General features: G+C 46.1%; 1 protein-coding gene across 2 annotated transcripts in view; it reads right to left on the minus strand.

Moving 5' to 3' along the window:
• Positions 1–23414, minus strand: part of CHAF1A (chromatin assembly factor 1 subunit A) — a 40816-nt gene that overhangs the window by 4981 nt on the left and 12421 nt on the right. For both annotated transcript variants that reach the window (XM_039332861.1, XM_039332859.1), the window contains exons 4-13: positions 17721–17777; positions 13160–13401; positions 12044–12104; positions 11343–11411; positions 10707–10933; positions 7958–8126; positions 6718–6798; positions 3968–4060; positions 2476–2734; positions 372–856 (exon numbers count right to left, since the gene is read on the minus strand). In XM_039332861.1, the coding sequence (XP_039188795.1) occupies positions 372–856; positions 2476–2734; positions 3968–4060; positions 6718–6798; positions 7958–8126; positions 10707–10933; positions 11343–11411; positions 12044–12104; positions 13160–13401; positions 17721–17777 (1743 nt within the window). The remainder of the gene's footprint in view (positions 1–371; positions 857–2475; positions 2735–3967; positions 4061–6717; positions 6799–7957; positions 8127–10706; positions 10934–11342; positions 11412–12043; positions 12105–13159; positions 13402–17720; positions 17778–23414) is intronic.

The following is a 23414-nucleotide window of genomic DNA, read 5'->3' on the forward strand; positions in this document are numbered from 1 at the left end:
GATAAAGTAGAAGATAGATAGATAGATAGATAGATAGATAGATAGATAGATAGATAGATAGATAGATAGGCAGGCAGGCACAGACAGGTATATAGACAGACAGACAAAAATAAAAGATAGATATAAAGAGATAGATAAATAAATACAGGAAGATAAAGAGATAAAGACAGACAGACAGACAGACAGGTTGTGAAGTTGGTCAGTTACATGATGACTAGCTTTGCAACCTTAATTACCAGGCTCAATTATGGCCGTACCCTAAGTGAATTTGGGCCTGAGAGTCTGAATCTCCACAATTGCTAAACAAAACATGAAGCAAAGGACGAGGGTGGCACAGCTGGCTAAGGCGAAGTGGGAGGGGCCATCCTTACCTGCTCGGTCCCCGCAGGTCTCCTCATGAACTTGGTTATCGACATGCTTTGCGTTGACTTCCGTTTTGCGGAGACTGGGGGGGTCTGGGCCGCCGCCCCTCCTTGCAAACCGCCCGCTTCTTCCCTGGCCACGGATGGACCCTGGGTATTGTAGTTCCACTGACAGGGCACGGGCAGGTGCTCCTGGCCAAAGTTCTTCAGGACCTCGGAGTGGACGTACCAACACATCCGATACTCGGGCCTCTTCTCGTAGACGGAGTTCTCGGAGATGATCCTCTTCAGCCTGGCTTTGGAAGGGAGGGCGTTCTCGCAGGCCGGAGTCTGCCCTTGGCAGACCTTGGGGCTGGCATCTCCGCTGCCCAGGGAGGGCTCCGGACTGCTGGGCTCCGACAGCAACCCCAAGCGGCAACATTCCTGGAACTCCTGAATGATGACTTTGCTCCCGTTCACGTTGCCGTGAAGTAGCGGGAGCAGCTGGGCCAGAACTGCAATGAGGCAGAAAGGAGAATCTTAAGTCACACCAAGGTCCAGCGTCCCTGGCTGCTGGAGCCCTACAAGCATCGCTGGCCTTTACGGGAAATCGTTTGGGTTTTTAAAAGAGGCATTCTGGGACAGCCCAGGAAGAGAGGCAAGGGCTTCATCTCAGCCACACTCACTTTTCCATGTGTAGATTCCTTCCTTCCCTTCCCTCGTTTCCTTTTTTCTTTCTCTTTATCTGTCTATCTACTTATCTACCTACCTCTATCTACCTTCATCTATCTGTCTGTCTGTCTATCTATCTGATGATGATGATAATAATAATATAAATAATATATAATATATAATAATAATAAATAAATAATAATAAATAAATAATAAAGAACCGGGAGAAGATAAAAGAACTGGAGAAGATCACAAAATACAAAGACCTACAAATAGAAATAGAAAGACTGTGGCAAAAGCAAGACAGGGTAGTACCAATAGTCATAGGCGCCTTGGGTGCAATCCCAAAACAACTGGAGCACCACTTGAACACCACTGGCATTGACAAATTCGCTATTAGTCAATTGCAAAAGGCGGCCTTATTAGGAACTGCTTCCATCCTGCGACGATATCTGTAATACCATCAAACTTCCACATCTGCCTATCCCAGGTCCTGGGTAAGGACTCAATAGGTAGACAAAACGCCAAATCCAGTCTGAACATCTGGCTGACTGTGCGATGATCCATAATAATAATAATAATAATCTAGTCCAGGGTTTTTCAACCAGTGGTACGGATACCACCTGTGGTACATTGGCACCTGGCGGGTGGTACGCGACCATCCTAGAAAAGGGGTAGCGGGGGAGGGGAATGAGCTGAACCAGTGGCAGCACAAGCCTGAGCGAGAGACGGCTGGAGCTGCAGGACTATCAGGGCTCAGCGGAAGCACCAGGATCAGCGCCAGGCTCCAGCTGGAGCTCGGCGCTGATCCTGGCGCTTCTGCTGAGCCCTGAAGAAGCACCAATCAGCTGGAATGTTGCAGCATCTCCAGGGTCTTGTGATTTACATTCAGATGCTTGGCAACTGATTCATATTTATGACGGTCACAGTGTCCCAGGATCATGTGAAGTGACCAAAACCTGCTGCAACAACCCAGCAGACGGGGGGAATAAAAAGCAAACACCCCCACCCCACCCCTGCTGCCAGTCCTCAACGAAATGCTCAAAACAATGAAAACCTCCGACAGGAGGAAGAGTGCCGCCGGGCGGGCAGGCAGGCATCTTGCTCGGCTGTGGCTTGGGGGGCACTTTTTTCAGTGCCATTGTAACCTCGAACAGTCACTAAGCGAACTGTTGTAAGTCGAGGACTACCTGTACTTTATCACTCCCCCCCCTTTTTTTTTTGGTCATCAGGTTTTTGACACCTTGCTAGGTGATTGGTGGTACTTGGATATTGCCATATCCTAAAAATGGTACAATGGGTGAAAAGGTTGAAAAGCCCTGGTCTAGATGACCTCTGAGGTCCCTCCCAACTTCTTCCTCTTCATCATCATCATCATGGTCACTGCACTTTCCACAAAGGACCCCCTGTTCTGGGCAGGAAACGCCATCCTTTGCTTCCTCCCTCCCACCCGCCCGCTTACTTTGCTGGTCTTTTGTCTTCTTTTTGTTGCTTTTCTCGATCAAGTCTTCCTCGGCAAAGCCGGACTCCAGGAAAGTAGCTTCAAATTGCTGCAGGACTCCCATTTCTGCGGCGCTGATGGCGCTGCTCGGCTTGCCTTCCCAAACGCAGCCGATCTTCACCGGCTGCAAGACGCGGAACCTCTTCCCCTTGGTGATCAGCTCGTCCCACTCCTTGGCTTTCAGCTTTTGGCGAGCTTTGTGGTTTTCGGGATCACGTTCCTGGATAAGGAGGGAGGGGAGAGGGGAGATTGAAGAGGCGGAGCGTTGCGGCACCAGACTCGCGAAACAATAAAAGGTTTCAATTGACAACTTAATACGTGCTAAAGATTATTCTAAAGGTTCAGCCAGCCTCCTCTAGCAGGTTATGGAAATCTCAATCCTCCAAGTCATGGCTGTCCCAAAGGTGCTTTCTCTCCAAAGGCAACTGGGCTTGGCTTTGCCTCGCTTTGTGACCTTTTTTTGCCACAGTGGTTAAGTGAATCAGCGCTGTGTCAACGCTGCTAACATCGGATGTTTCGCATTGACAACAGATGGAAATGTAGCCATCTGCTTTTAGAGTTAGAATTCAGTGTTTCTCAACCTTGACAATTTTAAGGCATGGGGACTTCAACTCCCAGAATTCCATAGCCAGCATTGCTGGCTGTGGAATTCTGGGGGTTGAAGTCCCCATGCCTTAAAATTGTCAAGGTTGAGAAACACTGAGTTAGATGATGCTGAGAGGGTGTGTGTGTGTGTGAATGGAGAGTCCAGCTAGACATAACAACACTAAACCTAGCGTGAGAATCAAGGTTATTGACATCAGAGCTGATAAAAAAACTGGCGGGCTGGAGAGCTGGAGAGGAAGCCTGCACTTCAAGCTAATTGGGGAATGTGATTTATGATTGTTAATTGGAGGAGGGAATTGTGCTTTGATTCTATGTGCCCAGGGGAGAGGAATTCAGTTTTTGGCTTTGATTATGTAGTGTCGATATTATGGGCTGAGCGCCAAAGAATTGAGGCCTTTGAACTCTGGTGCTGGGGAAGACTCTTGCGAGTCCCCTGGACTGCAAGGCGTTCAAACCGGTCAGTCCTAGAAGAGATCAATCCCGACTGCTCTTTAGAAGGCCAGATCCTGAAGTTGAAACTCAAGTACTTTGGCCACCTAATGAGAAGGAAGGACTCACTGGAGAAGAGCCTGATGCTGGGAAAGATGGAGGGCAAGAGAAGGGGATGACAGAGAAGGAGGTGGCTGGATGCAGTCACTGAAGATGTGAGCTTAAATGGACTCCAGAAGATGGTAGAGGATAGGAAGGCCTGGAGGAACGTTGTCCATGGGGTCGCGATGGGTCGGACACGACTTCGCAATAACAACAATCCCGAGGACTAGTACATTGTTACCAGTAGATCAACCTCTACTAAATAGCTCATTTTTCCAGCCTCTTAGGAAAATCCCCCCTTCTCTTCGGGACTTACTTCACTCACGCCTTCGTCCTCCGAAAGGTATCCATGGGGAACAAAAAACCCATCGTCCTCATCTTCCTCCTCTCCTCCATCTTCTTCCTCATCCTGAACGACAGGAAAACAGGAGCAGATTACAAAGCAGGTTTGGAAAAGCATCATTTTTTAACAAACAACTTCAGCTGAAAAAAAGAGAGAATTGGGAAGCGAAAGGAATCTGTTGTGTCAAGAGAATTGCTGATATTTGCCGTTTTTTGAAAGATATGCACCTCTCCCATTTAAGGATGCTCCTTTCCCCCTTCTCTCCTCCCCACCCTCCCCTCTCTCAAGAGGTCTGTGCCGGCCTTCAGGTATATCAGAGCTTGAAGGAAGAGATAGGTTCCAATTACAAGGCAGCAGCAGTTGGAAAATCACAAATCAGAACTGGTTTGATTCGTGTTTTTCACCCCCCAGATATAATAGATCTTGATGCCAAGTCAAGATTAACCATGCTGGAGAATCAGTTAAGGCCTTAGGCTAGAAAGCAGGAGGCTGTGAGTTCTAGTCCTGCCATAGGTACTAAATCAGCTGGGCAACCAATCCCTTTCTCTCAGCCCTAGGAAGGAAGCAATGGCAAGCCACTTCTAAAAAAAAAACCTTGCTGAGAAAAAAAGCAGGAACTTCACCGGCAGCCTCCGATAACTGGACACAATTGAACGTTAAGAAATCTTTCTGGCTATAACTGTTAGACACGGCGCCAATCATCTCCTTCCAGAGCAGATCTGGGCGTTTTATAGCTCCTGGGCCACATCTGGCCCTTGGGCTGTCCCTCTCTGGGTCATTTGAGGTCAATAGGTAAATACATACTCCGTGCACGCAATACAGCTGCATTGTTTTTATTTCAAAAGCAACTGCTATGTATTTATTTTCTTCAATTTATGTTTGTGAATCTGTGCTCACGGTAATCTGTCTATCTGTCCGTCCATCCCCTTTTTACAATTCTGTAATCCTTAATTCAGGTTAGAGTCAGGGTGACTGGATAGAGCTGAGTATTTACTGGCCGGATATCCTTCCTGATGCCACACGGAGTTCGCTGCAGGTGTTTTTTTCTTTGTGCTGTAGGAGAGAAATCATCTGCTGCTACCTAGGATTGAACTCTTGACCTTCCAAGTGAGAGGCGAGTGTCTTCACTACTAGGCCACCACACTGCTCATACCTATCTATCCATCCATCCATCTACCTACCTACCTACCTATCCTACCTATCATCCATCCATCCATCCATCCATCCCTGTCTGTCTGACTATCTATCTATCTATCTATCTATCTATCTATCTATCTATCTATCTATCTATCTATCTATCCATCCATCTATCTATCATTATAATCCATCCATCTACTATCCATCCATCTATCCATCCATCCCTATCTATCTATTATCTATCTATCTATCTATCTATCTATCTATCTATCTATCTATCTATCTATCTATCTATCAATCTATCTATCATCTCTATCATCCATCCATCCACCAACCATCCATCCCTATCTATCTATCTATCTATCTATCTATCTATCTATCTATCTATCTATCTATCTATCATCTCTATCATCTATCCATCCATCCATCCATCTCATCCATATCTATCTATCTATCTATCTACCTATCATCTCTATCATCTATCCATCCATCCATCCATCCCATCTCTATCTATCTATCTATCTATCTATCTATCTATCTATCTATCTATCTATCTATCTATCTATCATCTCTATCATCTATCCATCCATCCATCCCATCCATATCTATCTATCTATCTATTATCTATCTATCTATCTATCTATCTATCATCTCTATCATCCATCCATCCACCAACCATCCATCCCTATCTATCTATCTATCTATCTATCTATCTATCTATCTATCTATCTATCTATCTATCTATCATCTCTATCATCTATCCATCCATCCATCCATCCATCCCATCTCTATCTATCTATCTATCTATCTATCTATCTATCTATCTATCTATCTATCATCTCTATCTTCTATCCATCCATCCATCCATCCCATCCATATCTATCTATCTATCTATCTATCTATCTATCTATCTATCTATCTATCTATCTATCTATCTATCATCCATATCTATCTATCTATCTATCTATCTATCTATCTATCTATCTATCTATCTATCTATCTATCTATCTATCATCCATATCTATCTATCTATCTATCATCTCTATCATCTATCCATCCATCCATCCATCCCATCCATATCTATCTATCTATCTATCTATCTATCTATCTATCTATCTATCTATCTATCTATCTATCTATCTATCTATCATCCATATCTATCTATCTATCTATCTATCTATCTATCTATCATCTATCCATCCATCCATCCCATCCATATCTATCTATCTATCTATCTATCTATCTATCTATCTATCTATCTATCTATCTATCTACCTCCTACCTACCTATCATCTCTATCTATCTATCCATCCATCCATCCATCCATCCATCCATCCATCTCCCTGACAGAGAGAGTCTGTGTGGGTCCTATTGGTTCAGCCCCCCACAACAGTCCATTTCACATGTGGCCCCTTGGGAAGATTAATTGCCCACCCGTGTTCCAGAGCATCAAGACAGGGGAGCTGTGGATGGCCAATTTCCGTGTTTGATTCCAAATGTTGTCTTCAACGTTTCAATCACAAAGACAACGTAGGGTGGTGACTTTCTCTCCCCGAGAGTTTTCTTCTCTTCGAAGAAGCACTTACCCCTTCGCTGTGAGAGAGGGACTCGCCCGGCTCCTCCTCCTCCCACTCTTCATCGCTCTCCACTTCATAGTCCAGCAGCTTCTGCAAGAAAGAAGCAAGACAGTGGAAGCTCAGCAAGAGGGCTTCAAGGGCTGGCCAAAGGGGGTGGGGAGAGACGTTGGCTGAAAACAGTATTAACGACAAAGTAGAAACACAGAAGAGCTGAAAAGGATCCTAGAAGCCAGTAAACCCCAATATTTGAGGGGCTGCCCCCCAAAAGATGGGGGGTCCACCTATTCTCCAAAGCAGCTGAAGGCAGGACAAGAAACAATGGATGGAAACTAACCAACCTGGAACTAAGGAGAAACTTCCTGACTATTAGAACAATCAACCAGTGGAACGGCTTGTCACCAGAAGTTGTGGCCGCTCCATTATTGGAGGCTTTTAAGAAGACGCCGGAGAACCGTTTGTCTGAAACGGTGTAGGGTTTCCTGAACCTTGAGCAGGGGGTTGGACTAGATGACCTCCGAGGTCCCTTCCAACTCTGTTTATTGTTATTCAATCTGCTGCTATAGTGCAAGATGCCCAGACCGGGGTTCTCCAAATGTAGCAACTTTAAGACTTGTGCGCTTCAACTCCCAGAATTCCCCAGCTAGCTTGGGATGCTTTCTTTCCACATAAGATTTACTCTCCTTCCATTAATATCCCCTTGGCCCCAGCGGCCTTTTAACCTGTATGAAGAATATAAGGCAGGGATAGGCAACCTTGGCTTTTATGACTGGTGGACTTCAACTCCCAGAATTCCTGAGCCAGCCACGCTGAGTGGAAAGGGAGAGGTTTCCAAGCTGAGCCAGGCTGGCTCAGGAATTCTGGGAGTTGGTCCATGAGTCATAAAAGAGCCAAGGTTGCCTACCCCTATCCTAGATGATAGATAGATAGATAGATAGATAGATAGATAGATAGATAGATAGATAGATAGATAGATAAATAGATAGAGCCAAGGTTCCCTATCCCTGACCTAGATGATTGACAGACAGACAGATGATAGATACACCTAGATCAGAGATAGGCAACCTTGGCCCTTTTATGACTCGTGGACTTCAATTCCCAGAATTCCAGAGCCAGCATGGCTCAGCTTGGAAACCTCTCCCTTTCCCCTCAGCATGGCTGGCTCAGGAATTCCGGGAGTTGAAGTCCACCAGTCATAAAAGGGCCAAGGTTGCCTACCCCTGCCCTAAGGGATGTAATGTTCCGAGCTTACCATATCTTTGGCCCAAGGGTTTCTGGGCCTTATTGAGGAAGACCTCTTGTTCCACGTGCCCCAGTAGGCAGGCCGATGATTCTCACAGAACTGCAGTAACTTCATTCTTCCAAATTTCTTCCTTTCAGGCACATCTTCTGCCTGGCTGCTACCCACAATAACGACATCGCTGTTGAACCGAAAAACAGCGTGCTCAGCCTTGGAAGTTGCCCCCTGGGGTTCCAGTTGGAGGGAGAAGGGGGCAAGGGGGGGGAAGGGGAGCTGAAAGTCGCCCTTGTGCTCCATTAAAACCAAGTTCCTAATTAGTGCTGCCGTATTTCCCTGAAAATAAGACCCAGCCGGAAAATATACCCCAGCATGATTTTTTTCAGGATGCTCGTAATATAAGGCACCACCCCCAAAATAAGCCCCAGTTCAGATTATCAGCCAGACGGACGTATTTAGTATCGTATTTTCCCAAAATATAAGCCCTAACCAGAAAATAAGGCCTAATGTGTATTTTGGGAGCAAAAATGAATATAAGACCCAATCTTATTTTTCAGAGAAACACAATATGATGATAATGCTTGACTAACAAGAAAGTGACTTTTGTCCGTTTCTTTAGAGCAGTGTTTCTCAACCTTGACCATTTTAAGGCGTGTGGACTTCAACTCCCAGAATTCCACAGCCAGCAATGCTGGCTGTGGAATTCTGGGAGTTGAAGTCCACACGCCTTAAAATGGTCAAGGTTGAGAAACACTGCTTTGGAGAGGCTCCAATTAAAATTGAAACGGTGAACGTCACAGATTAAAAAAAAAAGAGACAGCGAACGTTAAGGAAGCTGTGTCCTGCAAAGCGCTCCAGATCAAAGAGAAATGGGGAAGGGGTGGGAGACCAGTGAGAGGGGAAGAGAACTGGAGCTTTCTATACTGGACGCATAAAATGTCAGGCACTCTTCCGAGGTCGGTAAAATGAGGACCCAGATTGTTGGGGGGCAAGAGGCTGACTCTGTAAACCGCTCAGAGAGGGCTGTAAAGCAGTGTGAAGCGGTATATAAGTCTTCGTGCTGCCGCTATTCATTTGTGTCAGGTTAGAGAAGCCGTGACGCTCCAGTCGGAGAAGGCAGCAGGTCTCCTGGCTGGCCTTTCCACCCGAAGCATCACGGCCTGGGGTGGAACCAGCAACTGAAGTTGGGGGTGGAGTTAAGAGAGTGGCTGGGGTGGAGCCCCTTTGAGGAGGAAGTGGTGGAGACCTCACCCTCTGTTGTGGTTCCAGCTAATGAAACATTCCAAAGAACTTCCAGGCATTGATTTTCCTAAAAGTCTTTTCTTGTTACAAAATGTCCGGCACAGGCACAACGGAGGGATGCTAGGATCTAAGTTCTCTTCCTCTGAGCAGTTCAATTATCAGCATGTTCCCTCCCTAAATTAGCCTGTCATATCTCACATTATCCAATTAGTGTGAAGGTCAAAGGTTTTCTTCCTCTTTCTTTCCGGGGCTTTACCCCCAAACCCCCCCACCTTCTGCTCTGTATTAACCCCATAATTACCAGACAATTCTGCATATTGTCAAAAGCAAGAATATACAAGATTTGCAGCGTTGACACCCTCCTTAAATCCCAGGAGCGCTTATCTGGTGGCGCAGAGAAGGTAGGGTTAGAATGCAGCATTGCAGGCTGACTCTGCCCACTGCCAGCAGCTCGATGTGCTATTGCTATTAACCTTCCTTCCTTCCTTCCTTCCTTCCTTCCTTCCTTCCTTCCTTCCTTCCTTCCTTCCTTCCTTCCTTTCCTCCCAGTGGTTAGAATGCAGCATTGAAGGCTGACTCTGCCCACTGCCAGCAGCTCGATCCTGACCAGCTTAAGGTGGACTCAGCCTTCTCTCCTTCCGAGGTGGATAAAATGAGGACCCAGATTGTTGTGGGGGCAACAATAGACTGACTTAGTAAACTATTTAGAGAGGGCTGTAAAGCACTGTGAAGGGGTATATAAGTCTATGTGCTATTGCTATTAACCTTCCTTCCTTCCTTCCTTCCTTCCTTCCTTCCTTCCTTCCTTCCTTCCTTCCTTCCTTCCTTCCCTTCCTTCCCAGTGGTTAGAATGCAGCATTGCAAGCTGACTCTGCTCACTGCCAGCAGTTCGATCCTGACCGGCTCAAGGTTGACTCAGCCTTCCATCCTTCTGAGGCTGGTAAAAAGAAGGATCCAGATTGTTAGGGGCCAATAGGCTGATTTAGCAAACTATTTAGAGAGGGCTGTAAAGCTCTGTGAAACGGTATATACGATAAGTCTAAGTGCGATTGCTATTGTCCTTCTGTTCTTGAACCATTATTTTTATCCCAAGTGTTTTGCTAAAGCAATAGTTCTCAACCTTTTTAATGCTGCGACCCCCAACCGGTCGTTAAGTCGAGGACTACTCAACCAGTCGTACGTCGAGGACTACTCAACTGGTGCAGCACCGTTTGCAGAATGGGACTTTTGGCGGGCTCAGCAGGGCAGAGACAGCCTAGACAATTCCTATTGGCTTTTGAAAGCCAATAGAAGTAGACTCTATTCAAGAGAGTCTATTCTATTGGCTTTCAAAAGCCAATAGAATAAAAGGGAGTAGCACAGCCAAGGAAAAGGGGGAAAAAATGGTGGACTGCGTTGTTTGGCGACCCCCGTGAAATGGTCGTTCGACCCCAAATGGGGTCCCGACCCAAAGGTTGAGAACCACTGTGCTAAAGCCACGTCTGTCCTAGGATGGACCTCCTTCCCACGAAGGTTAACTCACCTATTAATCCCGTCAGCATCGGGGCTGCCGACAAGGGTGGGCTCCGATTTCCTAGGATCCCGACCCTTCAGTTCTTCCAAGAAAGAAGAGTCGCCGCTCTGCTCTTGCACGGACCGGTCTACTCGGTCGAAGAGGTCCTGATCAAAGGGCACCCGGCAAAGCGGAGCGAGGACCATGTTCTCCTTGATCTCAAAGGGAGCAAACTTTCCACACCAGCCCGCGAGAGTCTGAAAACGAGAGGCCAAACTTTTATCACGCTGTTCGTAACCTGAGAGGGACGTTTCATCTTTGAAGCCCAGAAAAACCACACCCTTCGGAAAAAAAATATGCTACATACCCATACCTGAAGCCCTTGTAAACAGAAAAACACCGACCTTGACACCCTCCACACTCCGCTGAAGATGTTACCTAGCCTGGTAGCGAAACGTTCAGAAACCAACCCACAAAAGCTCGGAGAATGAACCTCCACCCTGAAATATATTACCATTCTAAGGCCAGCATTTTGCTGCTCAAAGCAAAGTCGTTCCCAAACCTCATGACGACCTTCTAATTCAGGTATTTTTATGGTATTAGCCAGGAAAAACACTAATAGCTTTGAACACCTCAACGGTATACAAAAATGATGAGAAGACTTACTTTTGGAGCAGGCTGGGTTTTTGGTTTTTGAAAGAACCGGGTGATTTCTGCCTTTTCTGCTTTGAGGCGCTAGAATCAGAAAATTGACGAGATTATAAGTTACCATCCATAAGATGATGATGATGATAATAATAATAATAAAGTTGGAAGGGACCTTGGAGGTCGTCTAGTCCAGTGGTTCTCAACCTGTGGGTCGGGACCCCATTTGGGGCCAAACGGCCATTTCACGGGGGTCACCAAACAACGCAGTCCGCCATTTCCCCCCCCCCCCTTGTCCTTAGCTGTGCTACTCCCTTTTATTCTATTGGCTTTTGAAAGCCAATAGAATAGACGCTCTTGAATAGAGCCTAATTCTATTGGCTTTCAAAAGCCCATAGGAATTGTCCAGGCTGTCTCTGCCCTGCTGAGCCCGCCAAAAGTCCCATTCTGCAAACGGTGCTGCACCAGTTGAGTAGTCCTCGACTTACAATCGGTTGGGGGGAGGTTCACGGCATTAAAAAGGTTGAGAACCACTGATCTAGTCCAACCCCCTGCTCAGGCAGGAAACCCTATACCATGATGAAGATGAAGAACCTTACTGCAGACAAAGCCTCCTTTAACACAGAGAAGGCAAACATTGTGTGATGTCAAAAGCACGTCTTTTGAGCTCTGCATTCTTGCTGAAATAGAACAACCCCCCAAAAAAGTGCTGCTGTTTTTACCTTCTCTTCCTCTTTTAAGCGTTTTTCTTCTTCTTTTTTTCTTTTCTCTTCTAATTTTGCCCTTCAAAAATAAAACCCAGGTTTAGGAAAATATAGTCCGGGTTTACAAAAAAAAAAAAAAACAGCATCGGGAGCATTCAAACATGACTCAGATAGTCTCCAGGCCCCAAAACACGGGATAAGGGTGTTCCAGTCCAGGAACATTTCGCAGATCCTTTGTTTAAAAGGCACTTTTTGTGGGAAAAGCTTCCATCTGAATTTCTAATTCAAATCCATTTTACGATCAAGAAGTCCAAAAGGCATCCTTGAAAATATCCATAACTGGATAGCAAATTGCAATGGAGCACAGATCATGTGGGTGAGATAGGAAGGAAGGAAGGAAGGAAGGAAGGAAGGAAGGAAGGAAGGAAGGAAGGAAGGAAGGAAGGAAGGAAGGAAAGAAGGAAGATCAGCATTAAAGCAAAGCAGCCAATCAGTAGAATACGATCCTATCAAGAGAAAACAGCAGCCAAGTCCAGGTAGCAGAAACCCAGCATATCAGATAAGATAATCTTTATTGTCATTTTTTTACTGTGGGCACAACGGCACACATCAAAAATGAAATTTAGTTGCCCGCTGCTCTCAAAGTGAAACACATACATGACACACACCTAAACATACTATATACAACATATGTATAGAACAGTGGTTCTCAACCTGTGGGTCAGGACCCCATTTGGGGTCGAACGACCATTTCACGGGGGTCACCAAACAACGCAGTCCGCCATTTCCCCCCCTTTTCCTTAGCTGTGCTACTCCCTTTTATTCTATTGGCTTTTGAAAGCCAATAGAATAGACTCTCTTGAATAGAGTCTAATTCTCTTGGCTTTCAAAAGCCAATAGGAATTGTCCAGGCTGTCTCTGCCCTGCTGAGCCCGCCAAAAGTCCCATTCTGCAAACGGTGCTGCACCAGTTGAGTAGTCCTCGACTTACGACCGGTTGAGTAGTCCTCGACTTACGACCGGTTGGGGGGGGTCGCGGCATTAAAAAGGTTGAGAACCACTGGTATAGACCCACCCCCCTACATAGGCGTAAGAGATAAATATTAAATACTGTCCCATGTGATAATTTACTTACTCCAGGGCTTCCTGTCTCTCTTTCCGTTTTTCTTCTTTTGCTCGTTGTTTTTCAGCTTTCTCCTTTTCGTCTTTCTCCTTTTTCTCTCTCCTTTCTTTATCCTTCAGCTCCTTCTCTTCTTCTTTCTTCCTCTTCGCCTCCTCGCGGGCACGTTCTCTGGCAGCTTTGGCTTCCTTTTTCAGTTGTCTCTTCTCCTCCTGCTCAGCTTGCAGCTTCTGAAGTTTTTCTGCACGTTCTTGGTCCTTAAAAAAAAACAAAAAACCAGAAAAGTCTTTAAGGAGATATTCTTGACACTGTCATGTCCCCACAGTCAAGCAGTATGTGTTAACGGGTTACAGGTAGTCCTCCATTTACAACTATTTGTTTAGCAACCATTCAGTATTACAACTGCACTGAAAAATGTGACTTATCACCAGTCCTCGGACTTACAACCATGGTTACTTCATCAAAACCTGGGTACTTGGCAACCGGGATCCGTTTATAACAGTTGCAAGATCCTGGGGTCACGTGATCACCATTTGCGACCTTCCCAGCTGCCTTCCAAGTCAGTGGAGGAAGCTGGATTGACTTAAGAAATGTGTGATTCACTTAACTGATGTTGTGGTCGTTAAGTCGAGAACTAACTGTATATGTTTCCCAAGCTCCTCCCCTCTGCGTGACCAGGATGGTGAGCCCAACGGAGGGAAATCAGATGAAGGAGGCAAGTCAGCTGGGGGAGACGGGGCAGGCGGGTCGTAAATGCAGCCAGGCCCAAATTTTGTTTGCATAACTGTGTGGGTGGTGCAACGACGGGAACTTGGAGGAACGGACGTAATTCTCTTCATTCAGTGCTGTTTTAACTCTGGCCACTGAACAAAAGGTTATTAGTTGGGGATTACCTGCATATTCATAGATTGAATGAATGAAACTTTCCACATGATAGGTAACAGAATAACAGAGTTGGAAGGGGCCTTGGAGGTCGTCTAGTCCAACCCCCTGCTCAGGCAGGAAACCCTATACCAGGGGTAGGCAACCTTGGCTCTTTTATGACTCGCGGACTTCAACTCCCAGAATTCCTGAGCCAGCATGGCTCAGCTTGGAAACCTCTCCCTTTCCCCTCAGCATGGCCAGCTCAGGAATTCTGGGAGTTGAAGTCCACAAGTCATAAAAGAGCCAAGGTTGCCTACCCCTGATCTAGGTGTATCTATCATCTATCTGTCTATCTATCATCTAGGCCAGGGATAGGCAACCTTGGCTCTTTTATGACTGGTGGACTTCAACTCCCAGAATTCCTGAGCCAGCCTGGCTCAGCTTGGAAACCTCTCCCTTTCCCCTCAGCATGGCCAGCTCAGGAATTCTGGGAGTTGAAGTCCACGAGTCATAAAAGAGCTAAGGTTGCCTACCCCTGCCCTATATCATAACCCAATGGAAAGGTTTAAACTCACACAGCTTTCTGCTTCACCTATTCCTTCGGTCCTCTTTTTTAAAGTATCTGTCCTTCAAAATTAAAATGACATTCTATTAACGTCGGGAGATCTTGAAAGAAGCACAGGCATAGTTGCCACCCTCAAATCCTGTCCTGTTTGCTATTTTTTTAAAAAAAATTCTCTGTTTTTATAGCTGTGGGAAGTAACGTGGCTATTGTAGCTGGAAGACTCAAAAGAACACTGTCACTTTGTTAACATTGAAACAAAGAAATAATTAAGTGACTTAAAAGGGGTTACAAATTTTGTTTCATGGCGTAACGTTCAGCCAATCCTTGCCTTCCTTGGCACTAAAGATATTCTTCACTCTGTCACTTTCATAGGAGGAAGTTTTCACTCTGAAGCCCATTCCAACCTCTCCTTCTAACCCCACCCTCACTTCCCAAATCATTGTTTCTGTAGCAACCTCAAGGAGGCATCTTGCTTTAAAAAAATGTATTCAGCAGAAGATAAAATACAAAAAAAGCAAAACAGAGGTTAAAAAGCAAGCAAAACCAGGAGGGCAAAAGAAGAAAAAAAAAAAGGAGGAAAAGAAATTTAAAAAAAAACCCCAACTTTCTTCAGTACAGATGTAAAATACATTGACCTCTTACTCTAAAACTAACAATACACAGTTGTTTCTATAAACATAAACAGTGCGGGTCATCAAATCCCAAAATTAAATCTTCATTTCTTTCCATTTCTAGCAAGAGGCCCAACGATGGCTTCAAATAGAAGCAATGTTCAAATAGAAACATAGATCTTTTCTTTACACAATCAGTTTAGGACAGGGATAGGCAACCTTGGCTCTTTTATGACTCGTGGACTTCAACTCCCAGAATTCCTGAGCCAGCCATGTTGAGGGGAAAGGGAGAGGTTTCCAAGCTGAGCCAGGCTGGCTCAGGAATTCTGGGAGTTGAAGTCCACCAGTCATAAAAGAGCCAAGTTTGAAGACCCCTGATCTAGGTGTATCTATCATCCGTCTGTCTGTCTGTCTCTCTCTCTATCTATCTATCATCTAGGCCAGGGGTAGGCAACCTCGGCTCTTTTATGAGGCATGGACTTCAACTCCCAGAATTCCTGAGCCAGCATGGAGGAACTATGGTCCCTTCATGACTCGTGGACTTCAACTCCCAGAATTCCTGAGCCAGCATGGCTCAGCTTGGAAACCTCTCCCTTTCCCCTCAGCATGGCTGGCTCAGGAATTCTGGGAGTTGAAGTCCACGAGTCATAAAAGAGCCAAGTTTGAAGACCCCTGGTTTAGCAGGTGTCTTGCTTTGATTGGCAATCACATCATCCAAACACGACAACAGCCAACCCCCAAACAGACTAAAACAGGTGATGTCCCAATATCCCTGGATACTGCCAAGTTCAGAAATAGCTGTTATAACAACAACATCTTTCAAGGTAGTATGTTAGCCATGAATCCCTGGAAGATATGGGATGATGGAAAAGGCCTTTTAAGTCCGGCCACATTCCACCTGATTTAATATCGTCTTCCTTGGAATTTAGATCTTTTCTGGCCTAGCTGGAGAGGCTGGCATAGAAACTAGGGCTTTTTCTGCCTGTGGGTAGGTCTGCTGAGCTGTTCCGGTAGACAAAATTTGCAATTTATTAGGGATGCGCATGCCTGAAAAATGCTATGGAACAAGCCCTTCAAATAAACAGAAAATATCTGTTGCTGATAAAAACAGATCTTCCTCAGGCTTCTGGGCTTCAGCAGCCAGAGTGCTAAAGTAACTGGCAATGTGTCATCATCTCTTAGCAACCGGAGATAATTCTTCTGCAGGATGATAACTTGTAATTAAAGGAGCTCAAATTTTAATGGGCTTTCATGAAAGCTTTACAAAAAAAAAAAAAAACCCAAACACCCCCTGAGGCTGCATTGGTGATGACCAAAGAGGTAGCGTCATTAAAACCACTTAAGGCTGCCTTCCCATCTTCCACCAGCAAAGCTTGCCAAGATGTTCCAGAACAGTGGTTCTCAACCTGTCAGTCGGGACCCCATTTGGGGTCGAACGACCATTTCACAGGGGTCGCCAAACAACGCAGTCCGCCATTTTTCCCCCCTTTTCCTTAGCTGTGCAACTCCCTTTTATTCTATTGGCTTTTGAAAGCCAATAGAATAGACTCTCTTGAATAGAGTCTAATTCTATTGGCTTTCAAAAGCCAATAGGAATTGTCCAGGCTGTCTCTGCCCTGCTGAGCCCGCAAAAAGTCCCATTCTGCAAACGGTGCTGCACCAGTTGAGTAGTCCTCGACTTACGACCGGTTGGGGGGTCACGGCATTAAAAAGGTTGAGAACCACTGTTCCAGAACAATTCGCCAACATGCTGGAAATGTAAAAAAGTACATGGAGCATATTATCATTTATGGGGGACATGCACAGCTGCGAAAAAATACTGGACCAAGATAAGAAGATGGATCGAAGAAATAATAGACCAACCCGTAGACTGGAAACCAGAGATCTTTTTGCTGGGTATTTTAAACAGAAAATATAGTAAAGAAATATGGTACTTAATTTTACATATAATAACGGCAGCAAGAATAGAATATGCACAGTGCTGGAAAAATGAGAATATACCATCAGAGGAAGAAGTGATAAGAAAAATCCTGGACTGTGCTGAGAGGGACAAATTAACAAAAGAGATAAAAGAAAAGGAAGACACAGAGTACTATATAACATGGAACAAGTGGTATGACTGGTTGGAGACTAGAAATAATAGAGAATAAATATGAAAAGGTCAAAAAATATGTGTATAATAATGTATAATAATAATAATATGAATTATTCTTAGTAAGAAGTAGAATAGGAAGGAAGAAAAATGTAAATAAGAAACAACGGGGCAATAAGGACAAATATTCTAAAGAAGAATAAGGGGGGGAAATGTAAATAATAGAAGATTACCGTTACGTAATCGCTGTTAAAAAAGGGGGGGGAGGAGTATATACTGTGTGTGTATGTGTGTTATGTTTTGCTTTGTTTTGTTGGTTAAAAATAAAATAAAATAAAAAGAGAGAGAGAGAGAAAAAAAGGCTGCCTTCCACATAGCTTCTTAAGGCCTGAACACTTTCACTTGTCAGCAAGGGAATCCAGCTAGTCAGTGGAATCATCTCACCCTCTGTAGCCTGAGTTTCTCCTTCTCCTCTGAACTTCGATGGACTTTTGGAGAAGCCTGAAATAGCAAGGATGGAGCAAGTTAGGCCATCAGCATTTCTTTTTAAGCAATCCAAACTGAGATTAGGATTTATACAGAGCACAAATCATCATGGGATGTCTGGGGTTGTGGAAAGTCCTGCCCTTCTGCAAGCTGCAACTTATAGCGCAGCGATGGCGATCCTTTTAGAGCAGGGCTTTTCAACCTTTTCACCCCTTGTACCACTTTGAGGATAGGGCAACATCCGAGTACCACCAGTCACCTAGCAAGGGGTCAAAAACCTGATGACCCCCTCCCCCCTAAAAATGAAAAGTGATAAAGTACAGGTAGTCCTCGACTTACAACAGTTTGCTTAGTGACTGTTCGAAGTTATAACGGCACTGAAAAAAGTGCCCCCCAAGCCACAGCCGAGCAAGACACCTGCCTGTCCGCCCAGCGGCGCTCTTCCTCCTGTCCGAGGTTTTCACTGTTGTGAGAATTTCTGTTGAGGATTGGCAGCGAGGGTGGGGTGAGGGGGTGTTTGGTTTTTATTCCCCCCCATCTGCTGGGTGGTTGCAGCAGGTTTTGGTCATTTCACATGACCCTGGGACACTGTGACCGTCATAAATATGAATCAGTTGCCAAGCATCCGAATGTAAATCACAAGACCCTGGAGATGCTGCAACATTCCAGCTGATCGGCGCTTCTTCTGGGCTCAGCGGAAGCGCCAGGATCAATGCTGTGCTCCAGCTGGATCCTGGTGCTGATCCTGGCGCTGATCCTGGCGCTTCCACTGAGCCCTGACAGCCCTGCAGCTCCAGCCGTCTCTTGCTCAGGCTTGTGCGGTGCTGCCACCGGTTTAGCTCATTCCCTTCCCCGCTACCCCTTTGCTAGGATGGCCGCGTACCACCTGCCAGGGGCCAATGTACCACTGGTTGAAAAGCCCTGTTTTAGAGACTGAGTGTCCAAAAACCGCCCCCGCTCTGCGCCCACGGCCGCCCACCACCTCCACGGCCCACTGCAGATCGCCCAGGCGGCCCAGCAGTGCCATGGCAGCCAGCCCTCCACCCGCGCCCTGCAGCATCAACTGTGCGCGACAGAGCACGAGGGCGGAATCTATGTCCTTGGCTGCGCTGCTCCACATGGGCCGCGCTGGGGACAACTCTCCTCTGGGGGTGCTGCTGGTGAGGAGTGGGCCGCGGGGGTAGATGGGGCTGGGGCGATGGCGTGCATGCCCCCAGAGAGGGCTCTGAGTGCCGCCTCTGGCAAGCATGCCATAGGTTCGCCACCACTGTTATAGCATCATTCAACAAACCACAGTTAAGGGAATTCTGGTTTAGTACGAGTCAGACCAAAGAGTCACTTTGGGCATGTTCAAAGACGGACAGATATATTACGGCGTAATGCAGTGACCTGATTTCCTCATCTGTTCTTTAAGGAAACAGGGGAAGCCCCGAGTCAGGTGAGGTTAGAGTCATTATTTTCTACCTACCTTCAGAAATCATAATACAAAAAGCTGGATTTTAGGTAAGATGATTAGAAAAGCAACTTTGACACATGAAGTCTGCAATGAATTCCAGCCCTACGACATGGATAAGAAAATCTAAAAGCGATCAGAGATGGGCTAGGACAGGGGTATGCTGATTCAGGAATTCTGGGAGTCGAAGTCCACGAGTCATAAAAGAGCCGAGGATGGCTACCCCTATCCTAGGATGAAGATTAAGAGCAGGGGTCTTCAAACCTGGCCCTTTTATGACTCATGGAGTTCAACTCCCAGAATTCCTGAGCCAGCATGGCTCAGCTTGGAAACCTCTCCCTTTCCCCTCAGCATGGCTGGCTCAGGAATTCTGGGAGTTGAATCCACCAGTCATAAAAGAGCCAAGGTTGCCTTCCCCTATCCTAGGACGAAGATTAACAGCAGGGGTCTTCAAACCTGGCCCTTTTATGACTCGTGGACTTCAACTCCCAGAATTCCTGAGCCAGCCATGCTGAGGGGAAAGGGAGAGGTTTCCAAGCTGAGCCAGGCTGGCTCAGGAATTCTGGGAGTTGAAGTCCATGAGTCATAACAAGTTTGAAGACCCCTGCCCTAGATCAAGGGATCAGGCCTTCTTATATGGCCAGTGGATCCCCCTAGATCAGGGGAAAGCAACCTTGACTCTTATATGACTTGGAAACTTCTCCCTTTCCCCTCAGCATGGCTGGCTCAGAAATTCTTATTTAGCAGCTACTTATGACCACAACGGAGCCTGGAATTTTGGTTGCAAGTCATTGGGGTCATAAGTCGAGGCACCAAGTGATTGGACTCATACTTACAACCATTTTTGCAACAACCATCAGCTGAGTCACCATGCTGTAAAGTGAACGCAAACATCTATATAAATAGATACAAGTTCCATTTTATCATCATGGCAAATAGGCAAACTAAACATACTTATTTGAACTGGGTTTAAAATTGAACGTTTTGGAGGGAGATGAATAGAGATTATAGTCTGTAATGTTTGAGAGTTGCTCTTCTGGCTATCTTTCAAATGAAAAAATAATCCCGTCTCCCAATTGTAGCTGGTTGGAACGAGAAAACATACCTTTAACATTAAACCGTTTAACTTTAAACTTTTAAACGGGGCCAGTAAAAGAGGTATATTTCGGATTGCAGCAAAGAACTAACCCAACACAACTTGATCTGAATTTATACTCAGGCAAGAATCTTCTCCAGTTCTTTCCATGGTTAATTCCAGCCCTGGACCCAGGAGTTGTTGAAGAACAACAACAAAAAGGCAGTAAACCAACTTAGGATTGCCACAAGTGCAAATCGTACTGGCGCCTCCAAGACTTCCCCATTCTTATTTGAAATCAAGAAAACAAGAGTTGCCAGTTAACTACGTTTTGGCCAACAGAACAATTCAGCTCTTTGTTTCACACTAAGGAACGGCAACAAACGAATCCCAAAGGCTGGTGAATAAACTATTTCCCAGAAACAATACGGGACACTTTTAAGTATTAGCTGGAGAGCTTCATAATATAATAGGTATCTTTGAACAAAACCCACGCACGTACACAATGGGCAAGATGCCACATTGCACAGGCAATTCAGAGACACAATAACAAAACAGAGCAGCTTTTTAAAACAGACACACACACACACTGCAATACAGAACCCCCTTGGAGAAGTTGACGTGCAACATACCAATTTATGCAATACAGTAAGTCAGCAGTGTGTGTGAACCTTGACTCATATTCAGTGGATGCAGCTGCCTGTCTGCTTATGTGGGGTTAGGTTAGGGATGTAATTTTCAAGCCTTTGAGTGTTTCTGCTATAAAGGGGAAGGTTTTAAGGAGCAAAAAGTATGGTTTTTAGTGTAGCAGAACAGAGCCATAGGTGTTTACTAAGTAGCAGTGGATGCCTTCTCTGTAAATTTCATTTCACATTTTACAGGGAGACATTTAGCAAATGGAGTGTGTGCTTTTCTTGATGCCCATAGCCCAGTGGTGGCGAACCTATGGCACGGGTGCCAGAGGCGGCACTCGGAGCCCTCTCTGTGGGCACACGTGCCGTTGCCCCAGCCTCGCCTCCCCTCATGACCCCCTCCTCTCCAGCAGCCCCCCTGAAGGAGAGTCGCCCCCGAGCGTGGCCCATGCGGAGCAGCACAGCCAAGGATATGGCAGCCAGGCAGCGTAGACAAGACTCTGCCCTCACACCCCATTGTGCACAGTTGATGTTGCAGGGCGTGGGCAGAGGATGTGGCCGCCATGGCACTGCTGGGCTGCCTGGGCGATCTGGGGCGGGCCCTGGAGGCGGTGAGTGGTCCTGTGGGCAGGTGGGACAGGGGATGGGGGGCAGAGCGGGGGCAGGGACAGTTTTGGGGCATTCGGTCTCTAAAAGGTTCGCCATCACTACCATAGCCCTTGACTTGCCACCGTTCGTTTAGTGACCGTTCAAATCATAACAGCAGTGAAAAAAGTGACAGGACCGTTTTTCCCATTTACCACCCGTTGTAGCGTCTCCGTGGTCATCCGATTAGACTTCGGGTGATTGGCAGCTGGCCTGCATTTGTGACCGCTGCACTGTTCGGGGTCATGTGATCACCATTTGTAACCTTCCCAGCCGGCTTCCGACCAGCAATGGGGGGGGGGAAACCAGGCTTGCTTAATGAGCACACGATTCAATTAACAACTGCAGTGATTCACTTAACTGTTGCAAAAAAAAAAGGTTGTAAAATGAGGCACATCTCGCTAAAGAACTGCCTTGCTGAATTTTGGGCAGGAATTTTGGGCTGAATTGTGGTTGTAAACTGTGGGAAGTCAACCCCCCCCCCCGAGAAATAAATATTTTTGGAAATATAAGAGACAGAATATATTTCCCTAAAGGATTTAAAGGCAGAAACCAACCCCGCCCCCAAGTCTCTCTCTCCCAAGCAGAAACCAGCTGTGTAGAAATGCCGATGTAATAATCCATTCAGGAAGGTTAGAGCCCTCCAGCTAGAAGCTTAGGAAGATGAAGACGCCTACAATCTACACGCCCCACCCAAACTCTTAAGACAGGACGTAATAAGATTAACCCACAGACGCCAAAGGGCAAACTCAGACTCAGGTCAAAGTTCATGCCACAGGAACAATTCCAAACAAAAGGCTCCAGAGCAGTGCTTCTCAACGTTTGTGTGACGGCGACCCCCGTCACACAAACGTGCCACGCATGCGCGGCGCCCCCCATGCACGGTGCGCATGCGCGGCGGCACCCCCATGCACGGCGCCACCTCCCCGAGGGGGAAAAATGGCGGATCGCCTTGTTTGGCGACCCCCGAGAAATGGTCGATCGACCCCAAATGGGGTCGCGACCCATAGGTTGAGAACTGCTGCTCCAGAGGGTATAAAAACCCACTCCCTACATGTGCTCTCTCTCTTTTCTTCCAGAGCCATCTTTCTGTCTGGCTCTCCTCTTCAATAAACTGCCACCTTCTTTCCAAAGCAGCCGCCATGTTATTTATTCCCAGCTTGGACTGAACCCTGATGAAGACTTCTCCTTCAACAAAACCAAGGACTACTTGTATAGTAAAAATAATAAATAAAAATAAATAAATAAATAAATAAATAAATATAAAAATGACAATAAAGGTTATCTTATCTTATCTTTATCTTATAGAGTAGGGCTTTTTAACCTTTTCATCCATTGTACCACTTTTAGGATATGGCAACATCCGAGTACCACCAGTCGCCTAGCAAGGGGTCAAAAACTTGATAAAGTACAGGTAGTCCTCGACTTACAACAGTTCGCTTAGTGACTGTTCGAAGTTACAACGGCACTGAAAAAAGTGCCCCCCAAGCCAGAGCCGAGCAAGACACCTGCCTGCCCGCCCGGCGGCACTCTTCCTCCTGTTCGAGGTTTTCATTATTGTGAGCATTTCTGTTGAGGATTGGCAGTGGGGGGGGTGCGGGGGGTGTTTGGTTTTTATTCCCCCCTGTATGCTGGGTGGTTGCAGCAGGTTTTGGTCACTTCACATGACCCTAGGACACTGGGACCATCATAAATATGAATCAGTTGCCAAGCATCTGAATGTAAATCATAAGACCCTGGAGATGCTGCAATGTTCCAGCTGATCGGCGCTTCTTCGGGGCTCAGCAGAAGCGTCAGGATCAGTGCTGCTTTCCAGCTGATTGGTTATTCTTCAGGGCTCAGCAGAA

Source organism: Crotalus tigris, unplaced genomic scaffold, assembly GCF_016545835.1.
Source record: "Crotalus tigris isolate CLP2741 ecotype Arizona unplaced genomic scaffold, ASM1654583v1 scf7180000024465.619267, whole genome shotgun sequence".
NCBI classification, from domain to species: Eukaryota; Metazoa; Chordata; class Lepidosauria; order Squamata; family Viperidae; genus Crotalus; species Crotalus tigris.